At 41.4% G+C, this 26033-nt stretch overlaps 1 protein-coding gene across 1 annotated transcript in view; it reads right to left on the bottom strand.

Annotated features, from left to right (window-relative positions):
• The window catches only part of KMT2C (lysine methyltransferase 2C), a 323379-nt gene that overhangs the window by 81112 nt on the left and 216234 nt on the right, over positions 1–26033 (bottom strand). Inside the window, exons 14-22 of the mRNA XM_065399612.1 lie at positions 24887–25006; positions 19214–19330; positions 13697–13798; positions 13425–13529; positions 12025–12206; positions 11539–11703; positions 10822–10931; positions 6052–6117; positions 3721–3933 (exon numbers count right to left, since the gene is read on the bottom strand). Coding sequence (XP_065255684.1) covers positions 3721–3933; positions 6052–6117; positions 10822–10931; positions 11539–11703; positions 12025–12206; positions 13425–13529; positions 13697–13798; positions 19214–19330; positions 24887–25006 — 1180 coding nt within the window. The remainder of the gene's footprint in view (positions 1–3720; positions 3934–6051; positions 6118–10821; positions 10932–11538; positions 11704–12024; positions 12207–13424; positions 13530–13696; positions 13799–19213; positions 19331–24886; positions 25007–26033) is intronic.

Raw genomic sequence — 26033 nt, 5'->3', positions numbered from 1 at the left:
GGGTCTATAGTGGTAAAATGTTCCATCTACATGAATCTGTGATTCTGCATAGCTCTATTCCATTGAGTTTCTTTTACTTCCCTCGTCGCTGTAATATCTGAGGCCTCTGAAGTAGCACTTTAAGTGATGTGACTAACATCTGTCATATGCAGTTTGTTTTCTCTCTCATCTTCTTCCCAAAGGGGTAATTATGTGTGCAATGTAGTGGTTTGTTTAGGTAGGGTTCTATTTTGGGTTGTTTTGCTTGCTTGTTTGTTAAATGTACACACTGCTCTCGGTTTCTGTTGAGAAGGCAGGTCAAAAGAGTAAGCCTTGCACTTGGAGCGGAAGGTGGTGAGGTTTGTGGTGGTCCTCAGGTTTTTGAGAGTTCATTCCACAGTCTTGGGTCTGCCCCTGAGAAAGCTCTGTCTCCCACAGAGACAAGCTTTACTCTAATGTTGGAAAGTTCCACTGCACCAGAAGAGCAGAGTTGTCATCCAAAGTTCTCATGCCAGAGCTTCAGGTGATTTTGTAGATATCTTTGGCCCAGGCCAATGAATACTTTGAAGATAATGACTGAGACCTTGAACTCGATTCAGTAGTTTATGGGAGCCAGTCTAGAGAGCGGAGGACAAGTCTGATATGCTTGCGGTAGCCCGTGCTGCCGAGGACATGGGCTGCAGATGCATTAATTCAATGTTAGTCATCCTAAAATGAGTGTCAATAAATGAGTGCCAATATCGCCCTGCCCCTATCTTCATGTATCGTGTGCGTCATACAGGTCTTGACATTTTAAAATATTTTAATAACAAGATATCGGGAGTCAGGGACTAGATTTGTTTTCTTTCCTTGGGCATTTAGGTGCCTGGGAAGTTGTTGGAGAATCTGGAGAAGTCATTACTCACTAGCAAAACATTCTTTTCGAGGTGATGGACTTTTCAGTCTGATATCCTGAATGCTGGGAGTAGTCCCATTAACAAAGACTTAGTGGAATAAGGGCAGTAATGTGGTCAAAGGTGAGTGCTAAATGTATCTCTGAGGAGTGAGCTACATGTCCTTAGTTTCTTAATTATCAACCATTATTGTAAAGGGTGGGGAAAGTAAACGCTGTGCATGAGCTGGTTACATTTCATGGTAATTTTGCAAGGTTGCTTCAATACATGCTTACAACATTAAACACACATACATTGAAAAAGAAATACATAATTTTTAAGAAATGCATCTCTGTGCAGTCTATTTATGCTGCTGAGTAATGAAGGCACCTGAGATTCTCTCATTTCTAGCAACCATATGCCTTACTCCCAAAGGCTGATCTCCTGACCAGACCTTTTAACTGGATAGGACTCCTTCTGATGTCTATCAGCCCTACTTTTGGACTGGCCAGGGAGTCTCTATTGAGTAACATGTAGTGATTTTCTCTACACTTTAGAGGATGAACAAGTCTTCTCAACAAAACTTCCAGCCCCAGCAAGGAACCAAGTTTTTTTGGGTACCCAAAAGATCCTCTGTGCAGTATGTTCAGGGTTTCCTAGTTTCTTTTCAAAGCACAGGTCTACAGATATTAACTAAAGAGCCATTCTGAGGCTTTTAACGCACCTAAAGCCAGGCCAGTTTTCAAATACATTGAAACATTTTATCACAATCACTTAATGAAAAAAATATAGCTGAGGGGATGAGAACTGAAATCAGAACAAAAAGTTAGATCCCCTATTCCACTGCCATACTATGTGCATTATATTATATATCTTATCTTATCAAAAAGAAGATTGAGAGGTGACTTGATTACAGTGCCTTAACAGGGAGAAAATACAAAATACTAAAGGTGTTTAATCTAGCAGAGAAAGGCATAACAAGAACGAATGTCTGGAAGCTGAATCCAGACAAATTTTGAACTGATATTAAGATACAAAATTTAAACAAACAGCCAGGATGATTAACCATTGGAACAAACTACTAATTGAAGTGGTGGATTTTCTCTCTCCTGAAGTCTTCATATCAAGACTGGATGTCTTTCTGGGAGATATGTTTTAATCAAACACAAGTTGTTGGGCTCAATACAGGGTGAATTTAATGTCTTCTGATATACTGGAGGTCAGACTAGATGATCTAATATATCATAAGAGGGAAGATCCTCTCATGGATTGGTAACTGATTAAAAGATAGGAAACAAAGGGTAGGAATAAATGGTCACTTTTCAGAATGGAGAGAGGTAAATAGTGGTGTCCCCCAGTGGTCTGTACTGGGACCAGTCCGATTTAATGTATTCATAAATGATCTGGAAAAAGGGGTAAACAGTGAGGTGGCAAAATTTGCAAATGATACAAAACTACTCAAGATAGTTAAGTCCCAAGCAGACTGCAAAGAGCTAAAAAAGGATCTCACAAAACTGGGTGACTGGGCAACAAAATGGCAGATGAAATTCAGTGTCGATAAATGCAAAGTAATGCACACTGGAAAACATAATCCCAACTATACATATAAAATGATGAGGTTTAAATTAGCGGTTACCACTCAAAAAAGAGACCTTGGAGTCATTGTGGCCTTAAACTCTATGAATCTATTAATCACAAACAAAGCAAGAGAAAAGTGATCACTCCATCATTTAAAAGTAACAAACATATATATATATATATCATAAAAATACACATTTCTTCCAGCCAACAACAGATCATGATTAAGGATACGCCAATCAAACAACTGCCATGCTACTTATATCAACAACTTAACATGAGACCATACTAGAGTTAAATCACTCTATCTCAAGAACACTCTGTATCTACAAAAAGCCTCTTATGACATTTAATCTGATTAACAGCAAGACAATGTTGCGTAAACAGAAAGCATTTCAGAGTGTGGTGAGGTGGGGTGTCTGCATTCCACTTTTAATAGACACTTGTGTAATTTATTTCCTGACTTTCACACCTGTATTTAGTTAGCCTTTCCTCAGGTTTAGGATTAACATAATAGTCCACAATACAGTTATCAGAATGTACAGTGGACTCCATTTAAACCAGATACACATTAACTATGTGATCCATTTTCCAATCCAATTTCTGTCCTGTCTGGGATTATGGAGTCAAACAAAAGCTCACTTGGCCAGGGAAGTAAAAGGATGTGTTGCTTCAGACTGGGGTCAACAACTTCTTCTCTGTCAGAAATGGCAATTCCATGCCCTCCCCAGACCCTCTTTGTACCTAGAGAAGGATGAGTTGAGACCCCCCCACCCCCTCAAGAAATTCAACTATCCCTGGTACCCTCTTATGCTATCTCACCCTTACTTTTGAGCATCACATTTGAAAGAGCCCAAGAAGTCTCGATGTGTCTTTGTTAAGCCCTGGGACTACAACTGTCTAACAGCGTTTGCTCTGGGTCTGAGAGTCTCAGAATGCGCTGTGTACTCCCCATAGTGTGCAAAATTTTCAATTGTAGTGCTGGTGTTCTTTGGAAGGGCAGCCTGACCTTCTGTTCTGCCCCTGTTAGTCTTAAAAGACATGGTTTCTGTACAGGATAGATGACACACGAACAAAAGTAATAGGAAGGTCCATCTCCTTGAAATGGACAGCTATGAACACCGACAGTCATGTTTTGCAGTTAGTCCATCTTAACCATTTAGCACTCAAGTGAAATAGAAGCACCTATATGAGTAGTAAACAATACATTTAAAATATGGCCATGTGTACAAATATATGCATGAATTGCAATAAATATCAAACTGAAAATATGCCACATACTGACCATTACCTCTACTGTCATCCATCTCTCCATCTCTGGAATGCTCTGATTGGATATCTGGTGGTGTCTGTAGCACAGCTACACTGTTCTGGTTTATAATCTTCAACTTAAGTTTTGGTTTTGTCCGTTTTCTTCTTGGTACTGTAACAGTGAGGCTCTGTAACTGAGACATCCCCAATTCTGTCAAACAGACTCCATCTTGGGTATATGTCTTCGGTGGGTCTATACAAATTACATGAATCATAACAGGAATATAAAACTCTTGATACTTTGACTCAAATCTTGGATGAATTATTTAAACACTTCTTTAAAGAGTTAACCATACACATGTATGTCAAAGCATGATAGATTCTAAGCACTAGAACTTGAAGGATATCAGTATAAATAATACAGAGGTATCTGACACTATCTTATAAATTACAGACAAAGCTTTATAATTTACAGTGTAATGTCAAATACAGTAACACAACATGACACACTGCAAGAACTCATTAAAAAGAATGTTTGCATTACAGCAACTGATGTCTTCAAAAGGTATCCAGAGCTGGACTCCTACGTGACATACTCATATAACTAGACAAATCTTATCTTTTTGGGCTCTGCTACTTGTCTATCAAACTGTCTACCTAGAAACTTATGGTCTTCAAGCATGGTAGTATTGGAATGTCTCATGACTGTTAACAGATTTTATCTTCACAAAACCCTTGTGAGGTAAGGAAGAATTATCCCCATTTTGCAGAAGAAGAGCTGAAGGTCAGGATAGATTAAGTTACCTTCCCAAAGTCACGTAGAAGTCTGTGGGTGAGGCCTGGTCTACACTAAAAAGTTAGGTCGACCCAGCTACATTGCTTGTGGGGGGTGAAAAAAGTGACGTAATTAAACTGACCTAATCCTTGGTGCAGGCAATGCTAGGTCGATGGAAGAATTCTGTCGACCTCGCTACCACTTATCAGGGAGGTGGATTAATTACACCAATGGAAGAACCCCTCCAGTCGGTGTAGGTAGTGTCTACACTCAGGCACTACAGTGGTACAACTGCAGTTGTGCCACTGTAGCATTTCAACTGTAGACAAACTCTCAGCCAGGAATTTAACCCAGGTTTCTTGAGACCTGAGAGACTGCCTCTCTCCAGTGAGGTGTAGTGATAAGCATGTGCTGACAGTCCCTAGTTCTCAATGTAGGCAGGGATCCTTGACTCAAATTCTTTTCCTCTGGTGATCAGCAGAGTCCAAGTTTGGTTACCTTCATTCAGGGGTGATACAAAGGCAAACAGCACAATAATGGTAATCACCAGTAAGGCTAATTAAATACCGTCTGGATAACATAGCTCTAACATCAGAGGGGTAGCCGTGTTAGTCTGAATCTTTAAAAAGCAACAGAGGGTCCTGTGGCACCTTTAAGATTAACAGAAGTATTGGAGCATAAGCTTTCGTGGGTGAATGCCCACTTCATCAGACGCAAGTCAGAAGTATTGGAGCATAAGCTTTCGTGGATGAATGCCCACTTCATATTTCAATATCACAAACAGTAAAATTCACTCCTTTTAAACAAATGAACAAAAATGTCTTCTTACACAACATCCCAAAATGGCACATCTACAGGTGGTTTGTGCATAGAATCATTTATTAAAGAGACAGTTCTCCAGTGAAGAAATAACCCAAATATTTACAGCAACATTTTTATTCATTGTATTGTACAACAATTTTGTTGCATCATAATTATTTTTTTTTATAGATTGTAAACTCTTTTTAAGACAGAAAATTCCTTGCAATAGGTACCGACTTCTACTATATGTAAGTACAGCATCAAACATAATGGGGCTTGACTGAGACCTCTGGGTGCTATTATATACAGATAACAGTAATTGCTGTGGCACCCACAGGCCCCAGTCAAGATTGGGCCCACCTTGTACTAGGCACTTTACAAACACAGGAAGCCCTGAAGAGTTTACAGGCTAAGGTCCTGATTCTTCAATCACTTATGGGCATGCTTAATTTTAAAGCACATGAAACGAATAGCCCCAATGATTTAAATGAGATTACTTGTTATCAGTGGGATTATTTATTGTTTACTCATGAGCTTCAAGTTAAGCACATGCTTAAATTTCTGCAGGCTCAGTGCCTAATTTAAGAAAATTGTAACAAACTGGGTGTGACAAATAATAGAATATAAAGAGAAGGGAGGACAAGGGAAACACTAAACGTTACACTGCGCTAAAGGATTCTTAGTGGTGCATCTATGATAAAATCATAGAGAAAACAATTTCTATGTTCCAAATAAAAATATCAGCTAAAATTATTCTAGATAATCAAAAGATTAAGCATTTTTTTTTAAAATTACCTAGTTCTTTTACTTTTGAAACAATCTGAGCTGCAATTGATGGGTCACAGCAGTCTGAGGAAGGTACTGAAAAATAAAATGTAGTGAGTTTAAATAAAATCAAATAATTCATTTATTGGGATAGTGCAGAATTGATTTAAGGTAACAATGTCAACTAATTTTCTTTTACACTTTTTTTTTATACTCTCTCTTTTATATTATTGGCAACACGCGCCTAGAACCTTACAAATAAAATGATTATTCTGGTTGCATTCCCAACATCATTGAAAAGATGGCTAACAAGCAACTCTGGGGTCACCTGGAGCACTCAAGATTTCCCAGACCCATGTATAGTTTGGAGACTACATTGGTTGTGATCTCCTACTAATGGACAATGAGCAGGTGAGTACAATGGATCTTTTACATTGTCAAGCAGTTGACTGGTGACAGCAAGGTTTTGACAACCTGATCGTGCATTATGGCTGGGCTGGGTGGTATCACAGAGCAGTGATTCCTTTCTTTCCAAAGAATTCCCAGAGAACTGCACTGGGCAATCATTCATTGTCCCCGAGGGCTCCCACATGTGGGATTTCAGAGGGCTCTCTCCTGTCAGCCTTATTGTACAATGTGTATGTACAATTTACTCTAGGTCTCTTGTAAAACTCAGATGGAGCAGTTAGACCATTTTTCAAGATAGGAACACGAATAAAAGTGAATTGGCAGAAACTCAATCTGGAAGTGATGTTACTGGGTTGAGGGAAACATCTATCTACCTAGTATGGCAGAGATAGTGTCCGCTCTTTTGACTGATTTAGAGTGTCAGCAACTCAGACCAAGGATTGTAAAGCACCATGCACACCTATGGTGTTGTATAAACAACAAACAAGGAGGTCCACAGTTATGGGATACTATTTTGGGACTTGGAAGTACTTTTTCCCCATATTATTTTAATATAACAATTATGACCACTCCTTTCCTGTTATCTAGGTTTCTGTGACCTCCAGACTGAAATGTTACATGGGGCAACCCTAGAAGGCCATGCAGAAAGAATAGCTGGAGGAGAATGTAGTTGCCTCTATTTGATTTGGGACCTAGCTACACAAGAAACCACCTATCTCTGCATACGCACAATTATGGAACTTGAAGTCAGCTTACGTGTTTATATATAAGTTGCTGAAATAGCAGGTTTTTGTTTTTATTTTCATAAATTAAATTAAATTAATGGAGATATCCTATCTCCTAGAACTGGAAGGGACCTTGAAGGTCATCGAGTCCAGCCCCCTGCCTTCACTAGCAGGACCAAGTACTGATTTTGCCCCAGATCCCTAAGTGGCCCCCTCAAGGATTGAACTCACAACCCTGGGTATTTCTTATCAAAATAGAGAATAGATTGATAAAAAGGAAAATATTTAGAATCTAGAGAATAATCCTCATAGAAAATATTCAGAAAATTAAGACCAGTGAAAGTTTGGCCTGAACAAATTAACAAGACTCCCTTAAAAATATCGCAGAATAATACACTTATGCAACACAACTTTATTTTATGTCAGTGTCATTTACACAAGCTGTAATTATATTATGCCAGAATTACAGACCATCCGAGAATGCTATATGGTACAAATCACAAAATAATTAGCTAAGCACTTTGATTAATAACTTAAAGTGATCCATCAACAAGCCCACAACAGTGGGAGGAAGAAATTAAGTGACATACACAAGAGTCAGAAATGAACAGGAAAAAGTAAGGAAGAAAAGATACATTTGAAGATGAAATTTGGAAATAGGTTTTGAAATGATGAGATAGAGGGAAAACAGGAAAACTGCAGGAGGAAAGGTACTAGTAGCTCCAGTGAGATTACAGGAAATGACAGAAGCAGGCAGATACTAATGAGTGGAGAGGGAAGGTCAGTAGAGTCAGACTTCACATATGAGCTCAATTGATCTAGTCCACAGAGTGTTTTAAAACAAAAAGGGCAATTTTGAACTGGAACTGAAGTAAACAGGAAACCAATAGAGGTGATTTAGGATGGGGTGATTTGATACGTTTCACTGATAAGCAAGACAGTGGTATTCATGTACATGCTGCAGTGTGGAGACTTGGGGCTTGTGGAAGTCAATTAGGAAAGAGGTGCAATAGTCAAACAGTTAATGATGGCAAAGGTGAAGTCTCTAGAGACGAAGTCAAGGAAGTTGCACAAACAAATTATGTTTTGACAGTGGCAATAGACAGCTTTACAGATACCCGAGATGATAAGATTAATACAAACAACAGAGAGAAATGGCAGATCTGAATTGAGGATGGAGACAGAAATGGAATTGTGTTCAAGGATATTCTTCTCGCCAAAGGGGAGAACTGCAGCAAGCTCAGCCCAAAATCACAAATTTATTTGGATAAAACAGACAAAGACAGTGTTTAGGGAGGAGTCTTTAAAAGGTGGTGAAAGATATGCAGAGTTGAGTAACAGTGGGAAAAAAGGTAATTGAGGTCAGAGTACAGATGGATGACAGAGAGAGCAGTTAGGCTATGTCTACACTGCAGAGTTTTGTCGCCAAAAGCAATGCCGCTTTAATTAAACTGCTATTGCATGTACACGTTATGCTCCTTGTGTCAGCAGAGCGCATCCACACTAGCACCTCTTGCATCCACACAGAGAACAGTGCACTGTGGGTAGCTATCCCACTGTGCAAGTGGCCGCAAGATGACTTGGGAAGGGTTTGCAATGCCTCATAGGGCAGGTACAGCAACACATGATGCAGATTTCTCAGTCCCATCATTCCACGGGCACCTTACTAGATTGCCAGCCGCTTTTCAACTCAAGTGTGTGTGTGTGTGTGTGTGTGTGTGTGTGTGTGTGTAGTTTGGAGGGGAGAGAGGGTGAGACAGGGAGCGTGTGTATGTATGGGAGAAACAGAAACAGAGTGTGTGATGGGGAAGAGTGAGCATGTTGGCATGCTGTCTCTAAGTTCAGACAGCTGCCGGAAGCAAGGCCTGAGACGGGGGAGGAGGAGGACACCTCTGACATCAGCCCCGGCCTCCCTCCCTGGCTCTGCCAGTACAGCAGCCTCTCACATACACACACATCCGCCCCTGCCTGCCTCTTTGTTTGTAGTACGGGAGAGAGCAGGAGCATTCCATGTTAATGATTTGCTTTGTTGCTGGAGCTGAGCGGCATACTCAGCTGTTAGAACTTCCGGGAGCTTTGAAAGGAGAGGGGGGCATGCTGGCAGGGCAGAGGAGTTCAAAACAGTAAGCAGAGCGGTCACGGCAAGCATTGTGGGATACTGGGGAAGGCTAGTTATGGTGATATAACGAACGGCAGCGTCTACACTGACACTTTGCCGCAAAAAGCTTTATGCCTCTTGTCACTTGCCAGCCTCCTGGGGCAGAATAACCAATCAGTGCTGCTGCAGGGAGAGCTCTCCCCTCCATCCCCTCAGCAGTCCAAAGCCATTCTCACAGGAGGGCAGGGGGAAGGAAGGATGTAAAGAGCCCAGGGCAGCTCCAATCTTTCCTTCCCCTCTTACCTGTGAGCAACAGGAGGGCACCTCTGCTCCTCCCCCCTACTTGCAACATCCAGCCTAGCAAGGAGTTGCTTCTTCCCTGCCTAGAAGGGGAAGTAGGGGACCCGCTGCAGCCCCCCGAGGCCTGGGGAAAGAGACTGAAGAACCCCAGTAAAAGCACAGAAGCTGGGGGGTAGAACTAAGTGTCGGGAGGTGAGCTGATGGGAGGCAGAACTGAAGGACAGGGGACTAGGGAAATGAACTGAGGGGGAGCTGAACTGATGGGGTGCAGTCTGGACTGAGGGGGGGCAGAATGAATTGCTGGGCTGGGGATGGGCAGATGTGGAGGTGAGAGCTCCTTCAGCAGAGACCAAAATCACTTTCCCAATAAACGTGAGAGATTAAATTTTGACAGTATTGTCTCACTTGCTCACGCACACAGGGGATGGGCAGGGGGAGGGGTTCAAAAATCAAATGACAGACAACCACCCCGTCCCAATTCATTTTTTTTTTTTAATCATTATTTTTGGAACAGTCTCATGATTTTTGGGGATTGGACTCAAGACTTTTGATCTCTTAAGGGAGTGCGACTCATGATTTTTCATCTCTTCAGTTTGGCAATACTGTAACAGGGAGAGAGCATGGCTGCAGCTGTTAAGTGATTTGGATGCTACTCCTGTAGAGAGTTCTTTCACTGACAGGAGTCAAGAAGGAACTGGCTACAAAGTTCTAGGGGCGGAAGTAGTGGCATTAGCAGTGTGTGATTGTGTAAGATAGACGAAAGGTCATGTACACTCTGGATACCACTACTGCTACCTCAGAAGGCCTGAAAGTGTTAAGTTCAGAGAGATTTACCCTGTCTGGAACTTGAAGCTGAGATTCTTGTGCAAATATCTTTAAGGAATTGGAATTCTTTTTTCCCACTTGATAGCTGGGAAGTTGAGCTGTGTTTCATCTTTCCAACACCACGATTTGAAACAGATCTCCAGCTCACATAGGGTTTATGGGTACTTACCCAACCCATCTTCAATAAATTGTTCATATTCCCCCCTCTATATCACATAACTCAACCGCTGACAATCTGCTAAATCTTTCCTGATGCTGCAATGGTGCTCCTGCAGTCAGTCACTATGGGGTGCTAAAGAACTAGCCTCTAAAAACTGGAAAGCCTCCATTCTGCAATGATCCAGGACTTTACCAACCATAGCACAGAACCATAAAAACATTCCCAAACCTACTCTATTGCATTGTGCACTGCTGCCAAGTCATTAGTTTCAAAAGTCCTCTTACCGTTTGTTGGTGGTATGTATGGCCTACACATGGTACAGTCAAAACCAATATCAGCTATGCTTTCCACTTCCTCTTCTGTGTTTAAATTCTGACAGATTGCATGCATCCATCTAGAAATTAAATGGGGGGTGGGGAAGAAATACAATTTAAAGGAAATGGCTAACATCTTAAGAGACCCAAATATCAGTATATGGTTTTTGAGGTAATAATAAATAAAGGGAAATATTTATATAATTTGATTATTTTAGGAAGAAACAATTATGATCTATGTTCTCGATGTATGCTTTTTCCTGTACATGTGTTTAAATACTGTATACACTCCCTCACATTGTCACCCTTAATAAGAAGGAAAACTATATTTGTGTTGCAGACTCTTTTTAGCATTGCTTTGCCTGTATATGTGATGATCTATTTTGTTCTTATCTATTTATATTATACTCTGCTGAGTACTTACAGATTTATACTCAGAACAACCCTGTGAGGTAAGCAAATATCACTTTTAAAGATAGAAAACCAAGACACAGAGAAATTTAGTAATTTGCCCAGACTCGCACAGGAAATCTGTGGCAATACTGGGAAATGAATTAATCTATTCTGAGTCCCACTTCAGCTGGTTTCACCACAAGACAAACCTTCCTACCATCCTTATCATGTTACATCATTAGGGTAAAATGTAACTCATGGGAAATAATTTCACAAAATGTTAGAAACTCTTACCTATCACATTGCCTACACTGAAGAACGAGCTCTTCTTCCTTATAATTGCGAAAGCAGACTGGGCAGTTAGATAAACTTGCACAAGGAGCACACTGCGTGTAATTGTTTTGCCATTCACATCTTAGACCAGGAGAAGTTGCTCCGCAGTGCCTGCACCAAACACACCTGCAAAACACAAACAAGAATGTCTTTATTGTCTTGGGTTCAAAGTAAGATTGTCTGCACTCGCAGCATCCTTGGCACAATACACAGTATTAATGGAAGATAATGATTTCCACATTAAATTGTGTCTGATCAAAGAAAAAAATCTGGTAGGTGTTTTTGTTCAATATATGCCTGCCCTCAAACATTATTTGAATTAAATGAGAAATTATGGTTAAACTGACATTGGAAATACTTAGCTGAAATATATCAATAATAGTTTTAAATACAGTAAAATGAAAAAGGGATAACAGTAAACATTTCTGACTCCAGAACCAAACACACCATTTGCACTTCCATCCTCCTTTGGGAACTGTCTGCAGTGGGGGATCTAGGCAGTAAGTGTGGTAGCTGATGTCACAGTCATCACAGAGAAGCAGTCTTCCTGGATCTGTAGCTTTCCCGCAGGCTTCACACACTGTGCACTCCAGGCACCTCCAGCCTTTACTGAGCACCACCTTAGTAATCTGCAGATAGGAAGGCAGTGTGCAACTTATTCCCAAACAACTGTACAGGCTTTAAATGTTGTATACATTTATTTCAATATAGTAAACATTGGGCCCAATGCTGATCTGGCTAGGTAGAGGTGTAAAGAGATGCTGCACCTGTGCTGATTATCTGCATCACTGGTAGCAACGCAGGAAGAGAAGCAAGCTTTGCAAAGCTGCTATATATCCCCTACTTGAGCAGGTGGGTGGGGAAAGTAGCAGAATGGGGAAGGACTGGGTAGAGCGCAGATTCTGGGTAGAGCTCAGCAGCATGTCAAGGAACATAGGCTGTACTGGGGTCTATACCCAGTGCAGTTTACTCCCTCCTTGGAGCAAGGGGAGTCACAAGCTTTTCCCCCGGATGCTCATGGGGAAGTGCAACAATACGTTGCCTGTAGCAAAGCCAAGATGGAACTCATTAAAAAATCCTGGTTCATTCCAAATTCTTTGTGAGGCCTAACTCTGGGGTTTTAGTGAGTAGAACCAAATCATCTATTTAAAGTTATTTAAAATATCATTGAAGAGTATCATCTGAATGCAAAACCAAATTATATTCTCATGAAAAATGCACACAGCATTTCATAAAGCACATGTAAAAGCAAAGTAAAACCCAGTGGTATCTTTAAAAACACCCACATTTTACATAACTGCACTTATATAATGAGCAACAGACAGTTTATAGTTTATATGCTGCAGTAAATAGCTTATTATGTGCTTGCTAAGTCATCTCATACCATTCAAATTTAATTTTCTCACATTCTCTCCTAGACTAATGAATCTGAAATGTATTAACTACTCCAGTTGCTGTCAATTCTGACAGCCAACAGACAAATTGAATCAACTAAACCTGACACCCTAGCAAATGAAGTTGCACTATAATTTCTTTCTTTAAAAAATTCTGCTTGTGTTAAGATTTTAAGCTTACATTTCAACGTGTTATTTTAACCAACCGCTAGATTAATAAGTGCTATTTATGGCTGTGAAATTAGAAAAAAGGTTAATTTCTCTTGAGGCAGTGTATACTATAAAATGACATTTAATTAAAGTCTTTCACAAGTTGAATACAAATAATGGTCACATTAGCTGAAGAATATTTAACAAGTTAATGACTCTCCTAATTATGACAAAACTGGAAGCAATTTAAGTACAATATGCAAACAACGTTGTCAAATAATTTTAACGTAACAAAGCACTTACCTTAATACTGACACAGTAGGGATGGTAACACTGACCACACTGAGAGCATGCAAGCAACCTGCCCTCTGCACCCTGGCCAAAACTCCCACAAACTACACACATATCCTAGAACGACAGAAAGAACAGTTTTCAAAGATGGGCCAATACACTCACATCCAAAACTATGCAGCTGCTCTAAAGTAAAACCCCACCCGTATATTGGATAATTCAACTCATAACAAAGACATTAATTCCTTTTTCATTACAACAATCAGAGTAACTGGTATCCCAACCTGATGTAAAGTGAACTTGTCACTGCTAGAAAATAGTACAACTGTATTATGCATCGAGTTGTCTTCCTCGTCTTTGTTAGATGAAACATCCATGGTTGTGACCTACAAAAAACAACATCATGTGAATATATTTTCACAGACAAAGATACAAACTTTTCACTCGGTTTACTACTGTCCTTCTGGAACTGAACAAGGAGTACAGTATTTCAGAATATAAATACATACAAACCATTGTAAACTGTAAAAAACATTTGCTGGTTTCAAGAGCTGTATTTCTGGGTATTCATCAGGAAACCAGGCAAATGTTTATTAATACAAAGTAATCACCAGTAAAATCCACATTTGCCAGAAGTTACACACTAGTGGCCACATTGTACCATTTTTTCCATCACGTGGAGGGTCCCTTCTGCTTAACTTTCGCTCACCACAAAGAAAGAGATGTCAAATGTTTCTGCAGCAGTCTCTCTTCCCCCTTCCTCCAGATAGTACCTCTTATGCATCTTGGGATCCACATGGGGGAAATGGGAAGGCAGTAAACAGGTTGAGAGAAATGTACTTTTTGCTAAACAGAGGTTTATCTGAATATGCTAAATTTGCAGTTTTTCTTGCTCATTAATAAACATAAAGTCTATTTAATAGCACATTTTAATATTAAAGGTATGGTATATACCCATAATTGAAGAACAATGAAGCTGAAGCAAATTATATATTACCTATTTTTTTATATATACTTGATTTAGATAAGTGCTCCAGTTGTGTTAAAGAAAGGATGGATAGCAGTTAAGGTTGTGCAGCTGTTCCCCATTCATGGGTTTCTATAGGGTTTTATAATGTGACTGTGAAAATTAATTCTGGGTTGAAAATTTTGCGCAGACATTTAGACCACAGCCGATAAGCAAATTTTTCTCCTCAAAACAGAGGACCCCTCCCCCAAAATCAATTTAAGCATCTAGATTATATGAAGGCAATACACATAAAGCCCCCAGACAGATATTAGGATTTTTAAAATGTGTTTTTATGCTTCTGTAACTCAATGTTTTCACTTTATTTTAAACAATTTTTCCATATTTTTAGACCTTAAGACATTAGTTATTTCATTAAAATATTTTCAAATAACTGAGCCAGACTTTAGAAAGCTATGTGTTATGCATAAAATGGTTCTTCACAAAATGCAGCAAGAATTTAAAAAATGTAATATTACATTGTAATTGCACATAATTACATCATTACATATATTTATACTGATTCAATCATCAGATACAATTAGTTACATAAACAATCATAAACTAGGCTTCCAAATATCAGGGGGTAGCCGTGTTAGTCTGTATCTACAAAAACAACAAGGAGAGCTGAGGAAGTGTTGTTCTAAGTCAGCCATAAAAATGTTGGCATACTGTTGGGCCATGCAGGTACCCATAGCAGTGCCACTGACTTGAAGGTATAAGTTGTCCCCAAATCTGAAGTGGTTGTGGGTGAGGACAAAGTCACAAAGCTCAGCCACCAGGCGTGCTGTGGCCTCATCAGGGATACTGTTCCTAACAGCTTGTAGTCCATCCTCATGTGGAATATTGGTGTAAAGTGCTTCTACATCCATGGTGGCCAGGATGGTGTTTTCAGGTGTTACCCACATGGCCCCACAGTAAGCCAACATTTTTATGGCTGACTTAGAACAACGCTTCCTCAGCTCTCATCCCCTAGTGCCCCTCCTCTACTTGCGCTACATTGATGACATCTTCATCATATGGACCCACGGAAAGGAGGCCCTTGAAGAATTCCACCTGGACTTCAACAATTTCCACCCCACCATCAACCTCAGCCTGGACCAGTCCACACAAGAGATCCACTTCCTGGACACTACAGTGCAAATAAGTGATGGTCACATAAACACCACCCTATACCGGAAACCTACTGACCGCTATACGTACCTACATGCCTCCAGCTTCCATCCAAGACACATCACACGATCCATTGTCTACAGCCAAGCCCTAAGATACAACCAAATTTGCTCCAACCCCTCAGACAGAGACAAACACCTACAAGATCTTTATCAAGCATTCTTAAAACTACAATACCCACCTGGGGAAGTGAGGAAACAGATTGACAGAGCAAGACGGGTACCCAGAAATCACCTACTACAGGACAGGCCCAACAAGGACAATAACAGAACACCACTGGCCATCACATACAGCCCCCAGCTAAAACCTCTCCAGCGCATTATCCACAATCTACAACCTATCCTGGAAAATGATCCCTCACTCTCACAGACCTTGGGAGGCAGGCCAGTCCTCGCTTACAGACAACCCCCCAACCTGAAACAAATACTCACCAGCAACTACACACCACACCACAGAAACACCAACCCAGGAACCAATCCCTGTAGCAAACCTCGTTGCCTACTCTGTCCCCATATCTACTCTGGCGACACCATCACAGGACCCAACCACATCAGCCACACCATCAAGGGCTCATTCACCTGCACATCTACTAATGTTATATATGCCATCATGTGCCAGCAATGCCCCTCTGCCATGTACATTGGCTAACCCGGACAGTCCCTCCGCAAAAGAATAAATGGACACAAATCGGACATCAGGAATGGTAGCATACAAAAGCCAGTAAGTGAACACTTCAATCTCCCTGGTCATTCTGTTACAGATTTAAAAGTCACTATCATTGAAAAAAAAAAAACTTCAGAAACAGACTTCAAAGAGAAACAGCAGAACTAAAATTCATTTGCAAATTTAACACCATTAATCTGGGCTTGCATAGGGACCGGGAGTGGCTTGCTCATTAAAGAAGCAGCTTTTCCTCTCCTGGAATTGACACCTCCTCATCTATTATTGGGAGTGGACTACATCCACCCTGATTGAATTGGCCCTGTCAACACTGGTTCTCCACTTGCGAAGTAACTCCCTGCTCTCCATGTGTCAGTATATAATGCCTGCATCTGTAACTTTCACTCTATGCATCTGAAGAAGTGAGGTTTTTACCCACGAAAGCTTATGCCCAAATAAATCTGTTAGTCTTTAAGGTACCACCAGACTCCTTGTTGTTTTTGTAGGCTTCCAAAATAAGCCAAGGATATTAACAAACCTTCATTAGAAGATTATGTCTGGGAAATAAACCCAGAAAAGCAAGACAATTCACTGTTTTCTGATTTAAAATCCAACACATAAACTTGTTACCCTCCTGCGCCATATGAGAGTGACACATAGGAGACCAAGGATCTATGAAAAACAACTAACATCTGACAAATACATAATACTATGACTGGATTTCTCAAATGCATAAGCTTGAACAATCATTTCTAACTACATTTTTTCCATGTTCAGTCATATCTGATACAGCACTAAATAGAATGCTTGAATTACCAACTTCTGATATTAGAGCTTTTTAAAAAATATATAGAGAAGGAGAGGGCAAAAAATGGTGATATTCCAGTACTTTGTTTTTTATTTGAATGAAGGGGATCTACTACAATAGGTTCCTTTGATTAAGAGTAGCACTATTTCGCCTGGTATTCAGGAATTAGGTGTGTATTTCCCCTGCCTCTTGGTTGAACAAAATAACTATCATAATTTTTCAAGACTGAGGTGGAAACATTAATGATCAGCTACACTATTTTGACTGTAGGCAAATCTCTCTACGTATGTTGTTCTGCTAGTTTAGATGATTCAACCAGGACCCTTACGCTATGAGCCAATAGGAATTGAGAGAGTTTAGAAGATGGAGTACGTAGTCCTAGGGACGAAAACGTTTTGCGTGGCTCAGTGACATCTCCTTCAGGAACAGTACTTATGGCGTCTTCTCCAAAAGGATTCTGTAAAACCCTTTGAGAAAAAGGACACTTTTCTTTTCCTGCCAAGCTTCCCCACTGCCATTTGATTTGACAAATATGGATTTTTTAAAAGTGCATTCTTCATAAAGCTCAAGTTGACATCGCTGTTTCTGCTTAAACAATATTTTTAACCCATGTAACATCTCACCAGTCCAAACATCGTTCTGAGGCAACGCTGACTGATGTCAGCACAGCTACAAGAATAATTCTTTTTCATTAACTGTTGCTGGCAAGCCAGCAGGGGAGCAGAGATCAGTGTTTATTGAGAACTGTTTAAAAAAAGAGTGCATATTGTTCTGTGTTTTAAAATGTGTTTGGTTGGTAGCATAGCAGATATAACAAAAGAAAAACACTCCATAGGTTTAGTGTCAAATTCTGTCCTTCAGATATTTGCACAAATCCTACTAACTTAATGGAAGATACTTCTGTGCACCAGAGGGCAGAATTTGAGCTTCAGAATTTGGAGGATCAAATTATCACAATTTTGAGGCGAGCCAAAATTTTAGGACCTAAAATCCCTGCTGTAGAAAAAGTAGCCAAAGTAGTACAGTGGGAACCAAGAAACTCTGCAAGTTTGACTATATGGAGTTGCCAACTACTCATCCCTACACAGTGGCAGGGGAATCAGTTGGTTGAAGGGGTTCGATCTCCTAATGCCATAAATTCCCATCCATGGAGAAAAGAGCCCAGGTGCAGGAGATGGCTGGTGCCTTTCCACTGCTACCTTCCCCCTTGCTACCACTGTATAGCCATCACATCTCAATGCAAAATCGATCTTCTCTAAGAGCATGATCTGGTGCTCACTGAAGTAAACTGAAAAGCTGTCATGAACTTCAATGGGCATAGTATCAAGCTTTAGGCCTTTATGGAAAAATTCTATACAATTTAGTAGCAAATGTTCACCTTTCTATGTTTAGACCAACTTACAGAATTACACAAAAAGGATACCATATTTTCTACTACATTTTATAAGTTTTTAGTAATTATTTCTATAAAATCTATTGGTTGCACGCCTATTAAAATATTAGGCTTTTCCGTAAGTGTAAATTAGTGCTTTGTAGCATTAAAATAGTTGTGGATATTCAAGTTGATATCAACAGCTACGCCCCTATTCAGCAAGGTACTTAAGCACATGCCTAACTTTAAGCACGTGAGTAGTTCCAGGAAGCCAATGGGACAACGCACACAACTGAAGTGGGAGGTGCTTATGTTCTTTGCTGAATTGGGGCCCTAAGAAGAAGAGCTTTCCATGGGCAGCTCCCTATCATAGACCCCCCAATACCCTTGGAGTACCCTCAGGGGAATTATTATGGGGTTAAGAGAAGGTGATACAGTCCAGTATAGGCCTTGTTTTTCCCATGTCTACTGTGCCCAGTGAAAGCTCCCTTAATTAGTGTCACCTCCACTTGTGGAAGTGGAAAGAATAATCTGGGTCCTCAACAGTGTTGTTTTAAAAGGGAATGTAGATGATGTAAAATTGTTCTGGATCCATTAGCTACAGGTTATTCCCTATTTTTAACTAAAATATATAATTACATTTAATGAAAACTAGATTGTTATCAAAACTATTTCTCATTACTTATTTTGTTTAGATACAAAATTTCTTTAAAAAAAATGAGAGCTGGAATAATGAAGTTACACACCAAACTACATACATGATTAAAAAGATATGTTCTTACCCCTGGAGTGACAACAGCCCCAATCCCATTCTTCAGTTTTGATCTACCTCTGCCACCTCTTCCTGAAAGACCCGCACCACGTGGTCTCCGCTTCCCTGGGAATCCTGATCCACGGCCCTATTTAATACAAAAGAGCAATTTAAATGCAATCCAGATCTCTTTTAGTGTAGGGACACTTCCTTGCAACTATAAATAAGAAGAACTGTGGTTTCCAGTGGATATAGGTAAGCCAGATCATCATCATTAAATCACTGCATAAATTGTAGTAGAATACCTTTAACGTCAGACTAAAACCTTTTCTTCTGTCTGTGGTCTTCAACCATTATTAAAAGGATCACCTTCAATAAAAGTACTTAAAACCTGTAACACCTTAATTTTTACTACAGGCACAGCTGGTAATATTGAAATACATTTTCTCCCTCTTGCCTAGTACTCCAGCTAAACACAACCTCTTGTTTGATTCTTTAAGAACATGCAGCTAAGACACAGCCAGGTGTGTTTTGACTGTTGCTTTGGCACTGTATTGCCATGAGTCTTATGACTGTGGCATGAGCACTTTACTGGTTATACAGTAGCTACACTTCTTAGCTGTAAATAGTCACACACACATTAAAAGTTGTTAGGGCTTAACCCTGCTCCCACAGAGGTCAGTGACTAAACTCCCACTGATTCAATGGGAACAAGATCAAGATTTTAGTGTTTAATTTGTTTAATGCCCTAAAGAAAGTATTATTTATAATACTAAAATTATATTTTTATATGTAATATTTATATTTATTGCTAGTGATTTCTTCTTTTTCCCACCCTTGTTTAATCTGTAGATGCTTGGTGTGAGTGCTGAGTTGGGATCCCTTAACTGATGAGGTATCCCTTAACTGATGAGGTGAATTCAAATACAGTGAATTTGGGGGAGGTGAGGGCGGGAAGTAAAATTCATACTTTTTCAGTGTTAATTACCTGACATTATTATTGTTAATTAATTGGGCTTTCACACTGAACTGGAAAAACTAAATAAAACAAAGCAAAAGAAAACACAAAAAAATCACTGATCACTTCCAAAAGAGGAAAACATTATTATTGGCTATGTCTCTATAGAACTGTGGCCGATATTTTTCTGTTCAGATTTGAACAGGTTACATATACCTTAGACCTTTTGTTCTGTTCCTATACAATGAGTGTCAAGGTATATATTCAACACAGCAGATTTCATACTATGCTTTTCTACTACTCAATACATAGTGTTTGTCCTTGTTTTAAATGCATTTTAACAAATCTATGTTAACAGCTACTCTACTCTAACTTAGTTTTGCTGTCCACAAAATGTCTACAAGTCTACAATCACTATCTGAATGCTTGCTTCAAACTATTTTAAGATGCCAAAAATACCAAGAGAAAACAATTCACTCAATAAAAGGCACATACTGCCTTTGAACGATGTTACTCTCATTAATGTTAATGGAAGATGCTCTAGACCAGGGGTTCTCAAGCTTCATTGCACCACGCCCCCCTTCCGACAACAAAATTATTACATAACCGGGGGGGGGGGGGGCAGAGCCTGAGCCCAACCACCCTGGGTGGGGGTGGAACTCTGGCTTCAGCCCCGGATCCAAGCAAGTCTAATGCTGGCCCTGGCAACCCCATAAAAATGGGGTTGCAACCCACTTTGGGGTCCTGATCCACAGTTTGAGAACCGCTGCTCTAGACTAGTGATCTCCAACCTTTTTACGCCCAAGATCACTTTTTGAACTTAAGGGCAACCCAGGATCTACCCTGCCCCTTCCCCGAGGTCCTGTCCCTTCCCCAAGCTCTGCCCCACTCATCCCCCCCCCGTCACTCACTCTCCCCCCCCCTCACTCTCTTTCACTGGGCTGGGGTAGGGGTTTGGGAGGGGGTACGGGCTCTGGGCTGGGGCTGAGGGGTTCGCAGTGTGGGAGGAGGCTCTGGGCTGAGCCTGGGGCAGGGGGTTGGGTTGCAGGAGGGGGTGAGGGTGCAAGCTCTGGGAGGGAGTTTGGATGCAGGAGGAGGCTCTGGGCTGTGGCAGAGTGTTGGGGTACAGGATGGGGTACAGGGTGCTGGCTCTGGGAGAGGGGTCAGGGCTGGGACTTGGGAGTGCAGGAGTGGGTTCGGGGCACTGGCTCTGGGAGGGGGCTCAGGGTTGGGGTGTGGCATCCTGCCAGGCAGCACTTACCTCCGGCAGCTCCCGGTCTGTGGTGCAGCGTGGCTGCCGCCAGGGCCAGCTCCAGGCACCAGCAAAGGAAGCAGGTGCTTGGGCGGCCAATGGAAAGGGGCGGCACGTCCGGGTCTTCGGCAGCAATTCGGTGGCGAGTCCCTCTTGGAGGGAAGGACCTGCCGCCGAATTGCTGCCGAAGAATGAAGTGGCGCGGTAGAGCTGCTGCTGAAGTACCGCCGATCGCGGCTTTATCTTTTTTTTTTTTTTTGGCTTTGCCGCTTGGGACGGCAAAAAAGCTGGAGCTGGCCCTGGCTGCTGCTAAGGCAGGCTCCCTGCCTATCCCAGCCTCATGCCGCTCCTGGAAGGGGCGAACTCACCCCTGCGAGGTGGGGTGGAGGGGGGAATGGACCTGGCTCCACGCGCTGCCCTTCTCTGCAAGCACTGCCCCCGCAGCTCCCATTGGCCACAGCTCCCTGGTCCCGGTCAATGGGAGCTGCAGGGGAGGTGCTTGCGCAGGCAGGAGCAGCGCGCAGAGGGAACCCCTGCTCCCGGCCTGGGGCCATGCTGCCCACTTCCGGGACTGACGAGGGGCCGGGGCAGGCAGGGAGCCTGCCCTAGTGGCAGCCCCACTGCACCACCAGAGATCGCGATTGACTGGGAGATCCTCTAGGATCGACCAGTCGATCGTGATCAACCGGTTGGTGACCACTGCTCTAGACCCATGTGTACAGCTTCTGTTGATATTAATAAGAGTTCCATGGATTGAAGGTAACATTATGGCCTCAATAGGGCCAATAGTATTTTCAGATATACCATCCCCTATTTTTATAGAAGGTATAGAACAGTGGTTCTCAATCAGGTGTCCGGGGCCCCCTGGGGAGCCGCGAGCAGGTTTCAGGGGGTCTGCCAAGCAGAGCCGGCATTAGACTTGCTGGGGTCCAGGGCAGAAAGTCAAAGCCCCAATGCATAGGGCTGAAGCCCAGTGCTCTGAGCCCCACCACCCAGGGTTGAAGCTGAAGCCTGAGCAACTTAGCTTCATGGGGTCCCCTGTGGTGTGGGGCCCAAGGCAGTTGCCCTGCTTGCTACCTCCTAACGCTGATCCTGGCTTTTATATGCAGGAAAACAGTTGTTGAGGCACAAGTGGGCCGTGGAGTTTTATAGCATGTTGGGAGAGCCTCAGAAAGAAAAAGGTTGAGAACCCCTGGTATAGAAGTTTGTGGTGATAGTTATTGCCAGGTAGAATTCAAATATTCCACTAGTAACAATATTATTGGAACTATAAATTAAAGTAACTGTGCACTATCAGGCAATGCAATCATATAGTATTTTAGAAATAAGAATAAGGAAGGAGGTGTTGATGGTCAAAGTTTTTTTGAGTAGCCAAGTGAAAAGTTTAATTTCTCCCCCTCTCTGTATACAGTGTAATATATACACACTGCATATAAGATTGACTTTCTTTAGAAGTAAAATGCTCTGAAAATTCCTAACATTTTGTGTTTTAGATTGCACATCAGTATTTTTATTTTCACAAGACTAACACTGTGACAGAAATAGCACAAAACTGTACCAATGTTAATGCTGGACATTATGCTGAAAATTAATATTTCAAGCAGCAATAGCTTAGCTAATATCAAATTAAAATAAAGCAAATTAGCATGATAATTAAAGTGAGATGAAAATAAATCAATTGAAATCAACAGCAACCTACTTATGGTTTTATATTTTTTCATTAAGTTTTTTCTCTCTCTCTTTTTAGTGTTGTAATAATCCCAGTAAGGGCATATCTACACAGAGCAGCAACATACATTTTTATTTATTTATTTTTGGGGTGGGGGTGTTGTGATCTCCAAAGCACACCAACCAGTTGTGTGTTAACTGGTCCATGTAGACTCTGCTGGTGTGCACTAAAAGTTCTCTAGTGTGCTTTAATGTGGTGCTGATTGAAACAGCATTATGCTAAAACGCACACCAGGGAACTTTTAGTGCACAGCACCGGGATCTACACTGACCAATTATTAGGGCTGCCAACTTTCTAATCGCACAAAACTGAACACCCTTGTCCCACTTCTTGCCCCGCCCCCTGCTCACTCCATGCCCCCCTCCCTCTGTTGCTTGCTCTCCCCACCCTCACTCACTTGCTCATTTTCACCATGCTGGGGCAGGGGGTTGAGATGTGGGAGGGGGTGAGAGCTCTGGCTGGGGGTGCGGGCTTTGGGGTGAGGTCATGGATGAAGGGTTTGGGGATCAGGAGGGGGCTCCAAGCTGGGGCTGAGGGGTTTGGAGTGTGGGAGGGGGCTCAGGGCTGGGGTGCGGCCTCCAGGAGTGAGTTTGGATGCTGGGGGCTTAGGGCTTGGGCAGGGGGTTCTGGTGTGGGAGGGGGTACAGGCTCTGGGGTGGGGACGGGGATGAGGAGTTTGGGGTGCAGGAGGGGGCTCCAGGCTGGGGCAGGGGGTTAGGGTACAGGAGAGGGTTCGGGGTGCGGACTCTGGGCAGCGCTGACCTCAGATGGCTCCTGGAAGTGGTGACACGTCCCTCGGCTCCTAGGTGGAGGGGCCAGTTGGCTCTGCACGCTGCCTCTATCTGCAGGTGCCACCCCCGCAGCTCCCATTGGCTGCAGTTCCTGGCCAATGGCGCTGTGGAGCCGGCGCTCGAGGTGGGGGCAGTGCGCAGAGCCCCCGAGACCGCCTCTGCGCCTAGGAGCTGAGGGACATATCTCCTGTTTCAGGAGTCATGCGGAGCCAGGTAGGGAGCCTGACAGCCCCATGCCAACTGGAGTTTTAATGGCCTGGTCAGCAGTAATGACCAGAGCCGCCAGGGTCCCTTTTCGAACCAGTGTTCTGGTCAAAAACTGGACACCTAGCAACTTTGCAATTAACACACATTAGTGTGCTTTAGAAATAACCCCCCTAAAGTGTGCATTGCTGCTCTGTATAGACAAGCCCTCAGTTTCTTTATGTTTCTTTTGATGGTAGCTATCAATGGGACAGTAGCCTGTCTCCTTCTAAGACAGTCCAATAGTTGCTTTTTTCTCAGTTTAAACATATGTCACTGTGAATGCCTTTTGCAAGATGTCTCCACAGCAACACACTTTGCAACAGCCCAGAGCTCAGCCCTTTTCAATCTGGCTCCCCTTACTGCCAGCAGTCTTCAGGACACACAGACGAACTCTCTCTCTCTCAAGTAACTCCTTTGACAGCTATTTAACAGCAATAGCCAAAAAATCGTGTAGTACTAAAACATAGTTCATTAAAAATTGGTAATGCAAATTATCTTGCCATATAAAATTCAAAATTTATGCAATGCCATCACATTCCGTATATGCTGCAATAAATTTATATTTTTGTAATTTAAAAGCTCCAGACTTCAACAGTTTTCTTAAAAAAACAAAGTTAACAGTGATAAAATGGAAGATTAATTCAGTTGAGCTATACATATTTTTCATTAGTAGCCTCTATAGCAGAAAGATAGCAATGGATACATGAATATAAATACAAATTATTTACCACTTTGATGCTCCAAATGGCACTGCCAGGAAGCTGTCTGGATTTAAAAATGTCCCGACCTTCTGAAATATCTGGGGACCAGGAAGGTGGGCTCACTGTATTATTGGTACTCCAAGCCCCCTAGGATACGGCAGGTGAGAAAATAGATGTATAAAACTCAGCAACATAAAAATAAAGAAATTAAAAAAAAATAAAGCAAGCAACTAAAAGTTTCTGAAAAGCAAAGCACATGCAGGCATAGGCAATTTCTCCTAAATTTACTTAACTGCTAAACTAGTTCATATGGGGAAAATTTCAACCCGACACTGAAATTTATGCAGAGAAAATTTCAACCCTCAGTGAGGTTAAAAGGTCTGCAAAGTGACTTTAAAAAAACTACAAAGTGAAAATGTGAGAAAAGAGGGTTGACTGACATAATCATCATGTCATAGACAGCAATCATAGCAACACAGTAAGTCTCTAAATTTTGGATCATCATGCTAAGAAGATACTATTTTGAGATCATAGATGAGTTTTGAGAGTACATTCCCTTCTATATCTCAATCCACATCTTTGAAGGAAGAGACGGCCTTGCATCACTTTTTAAATATAAAATTATTGATAATCAAAACAACATGTAGGCTGAGAAGCATGTAAGACAAAGAGATAAAAATAAAACTAAAACATGAAAAAAAGGAAAAATAAATGTGAGCAGTTAACAAAATACCTCTGACCTGCAAGTACACCACAAACGTACAATTATAAAAGCTCACACCTATAAATCTTAACTCCAATTTTTTTACATTATAACAAACTATAATATCAAACAATTTCTAACATCATACAGAATATATAAAGCTGAATTTAAAAAAAATAATCAGTTTTATTTTAATTTGTATTTACACAATGTCCAGCACAATGGGGTTCCAATGTGATTTGGGGTATTTGCTTGAACTCTGTGTAAGGACTTCAGGATTAAGCCACAAATGTTTACTAAGGTAATTTCATCCTAAATTTACAATTTAGCATGCCTAAAGAGTAATAAATGATACTAATTTTACCACTTCTTTGGAATTAAGCAAAAACATAGCTAGGATTAAGATTAAAACGGTATAAGGAAAAATTAGTTAATTTCCAAAAAACTACATTCAGCAATAATTTAGGCCCC

Source organism: Emys orbicularis, chromosome 2 (assembly GCF_028017835.1).
Source record: "Emys orbicularis isolate rEmyOrb1 chromosome 2, rEmyOrb1.hap1, whole genome shotgun sequence".
NCBI classification, from domain to species: Eukaryota; Metazoa; Chordata; order Testudines; family Emydidae; genus Emys; species Emys orbicularis.
The sequence above is the reverse complement of the archived record's forward strand: the minus strand, read 5'-3'. Positions and strand labels throughout refer to the sequence as shown.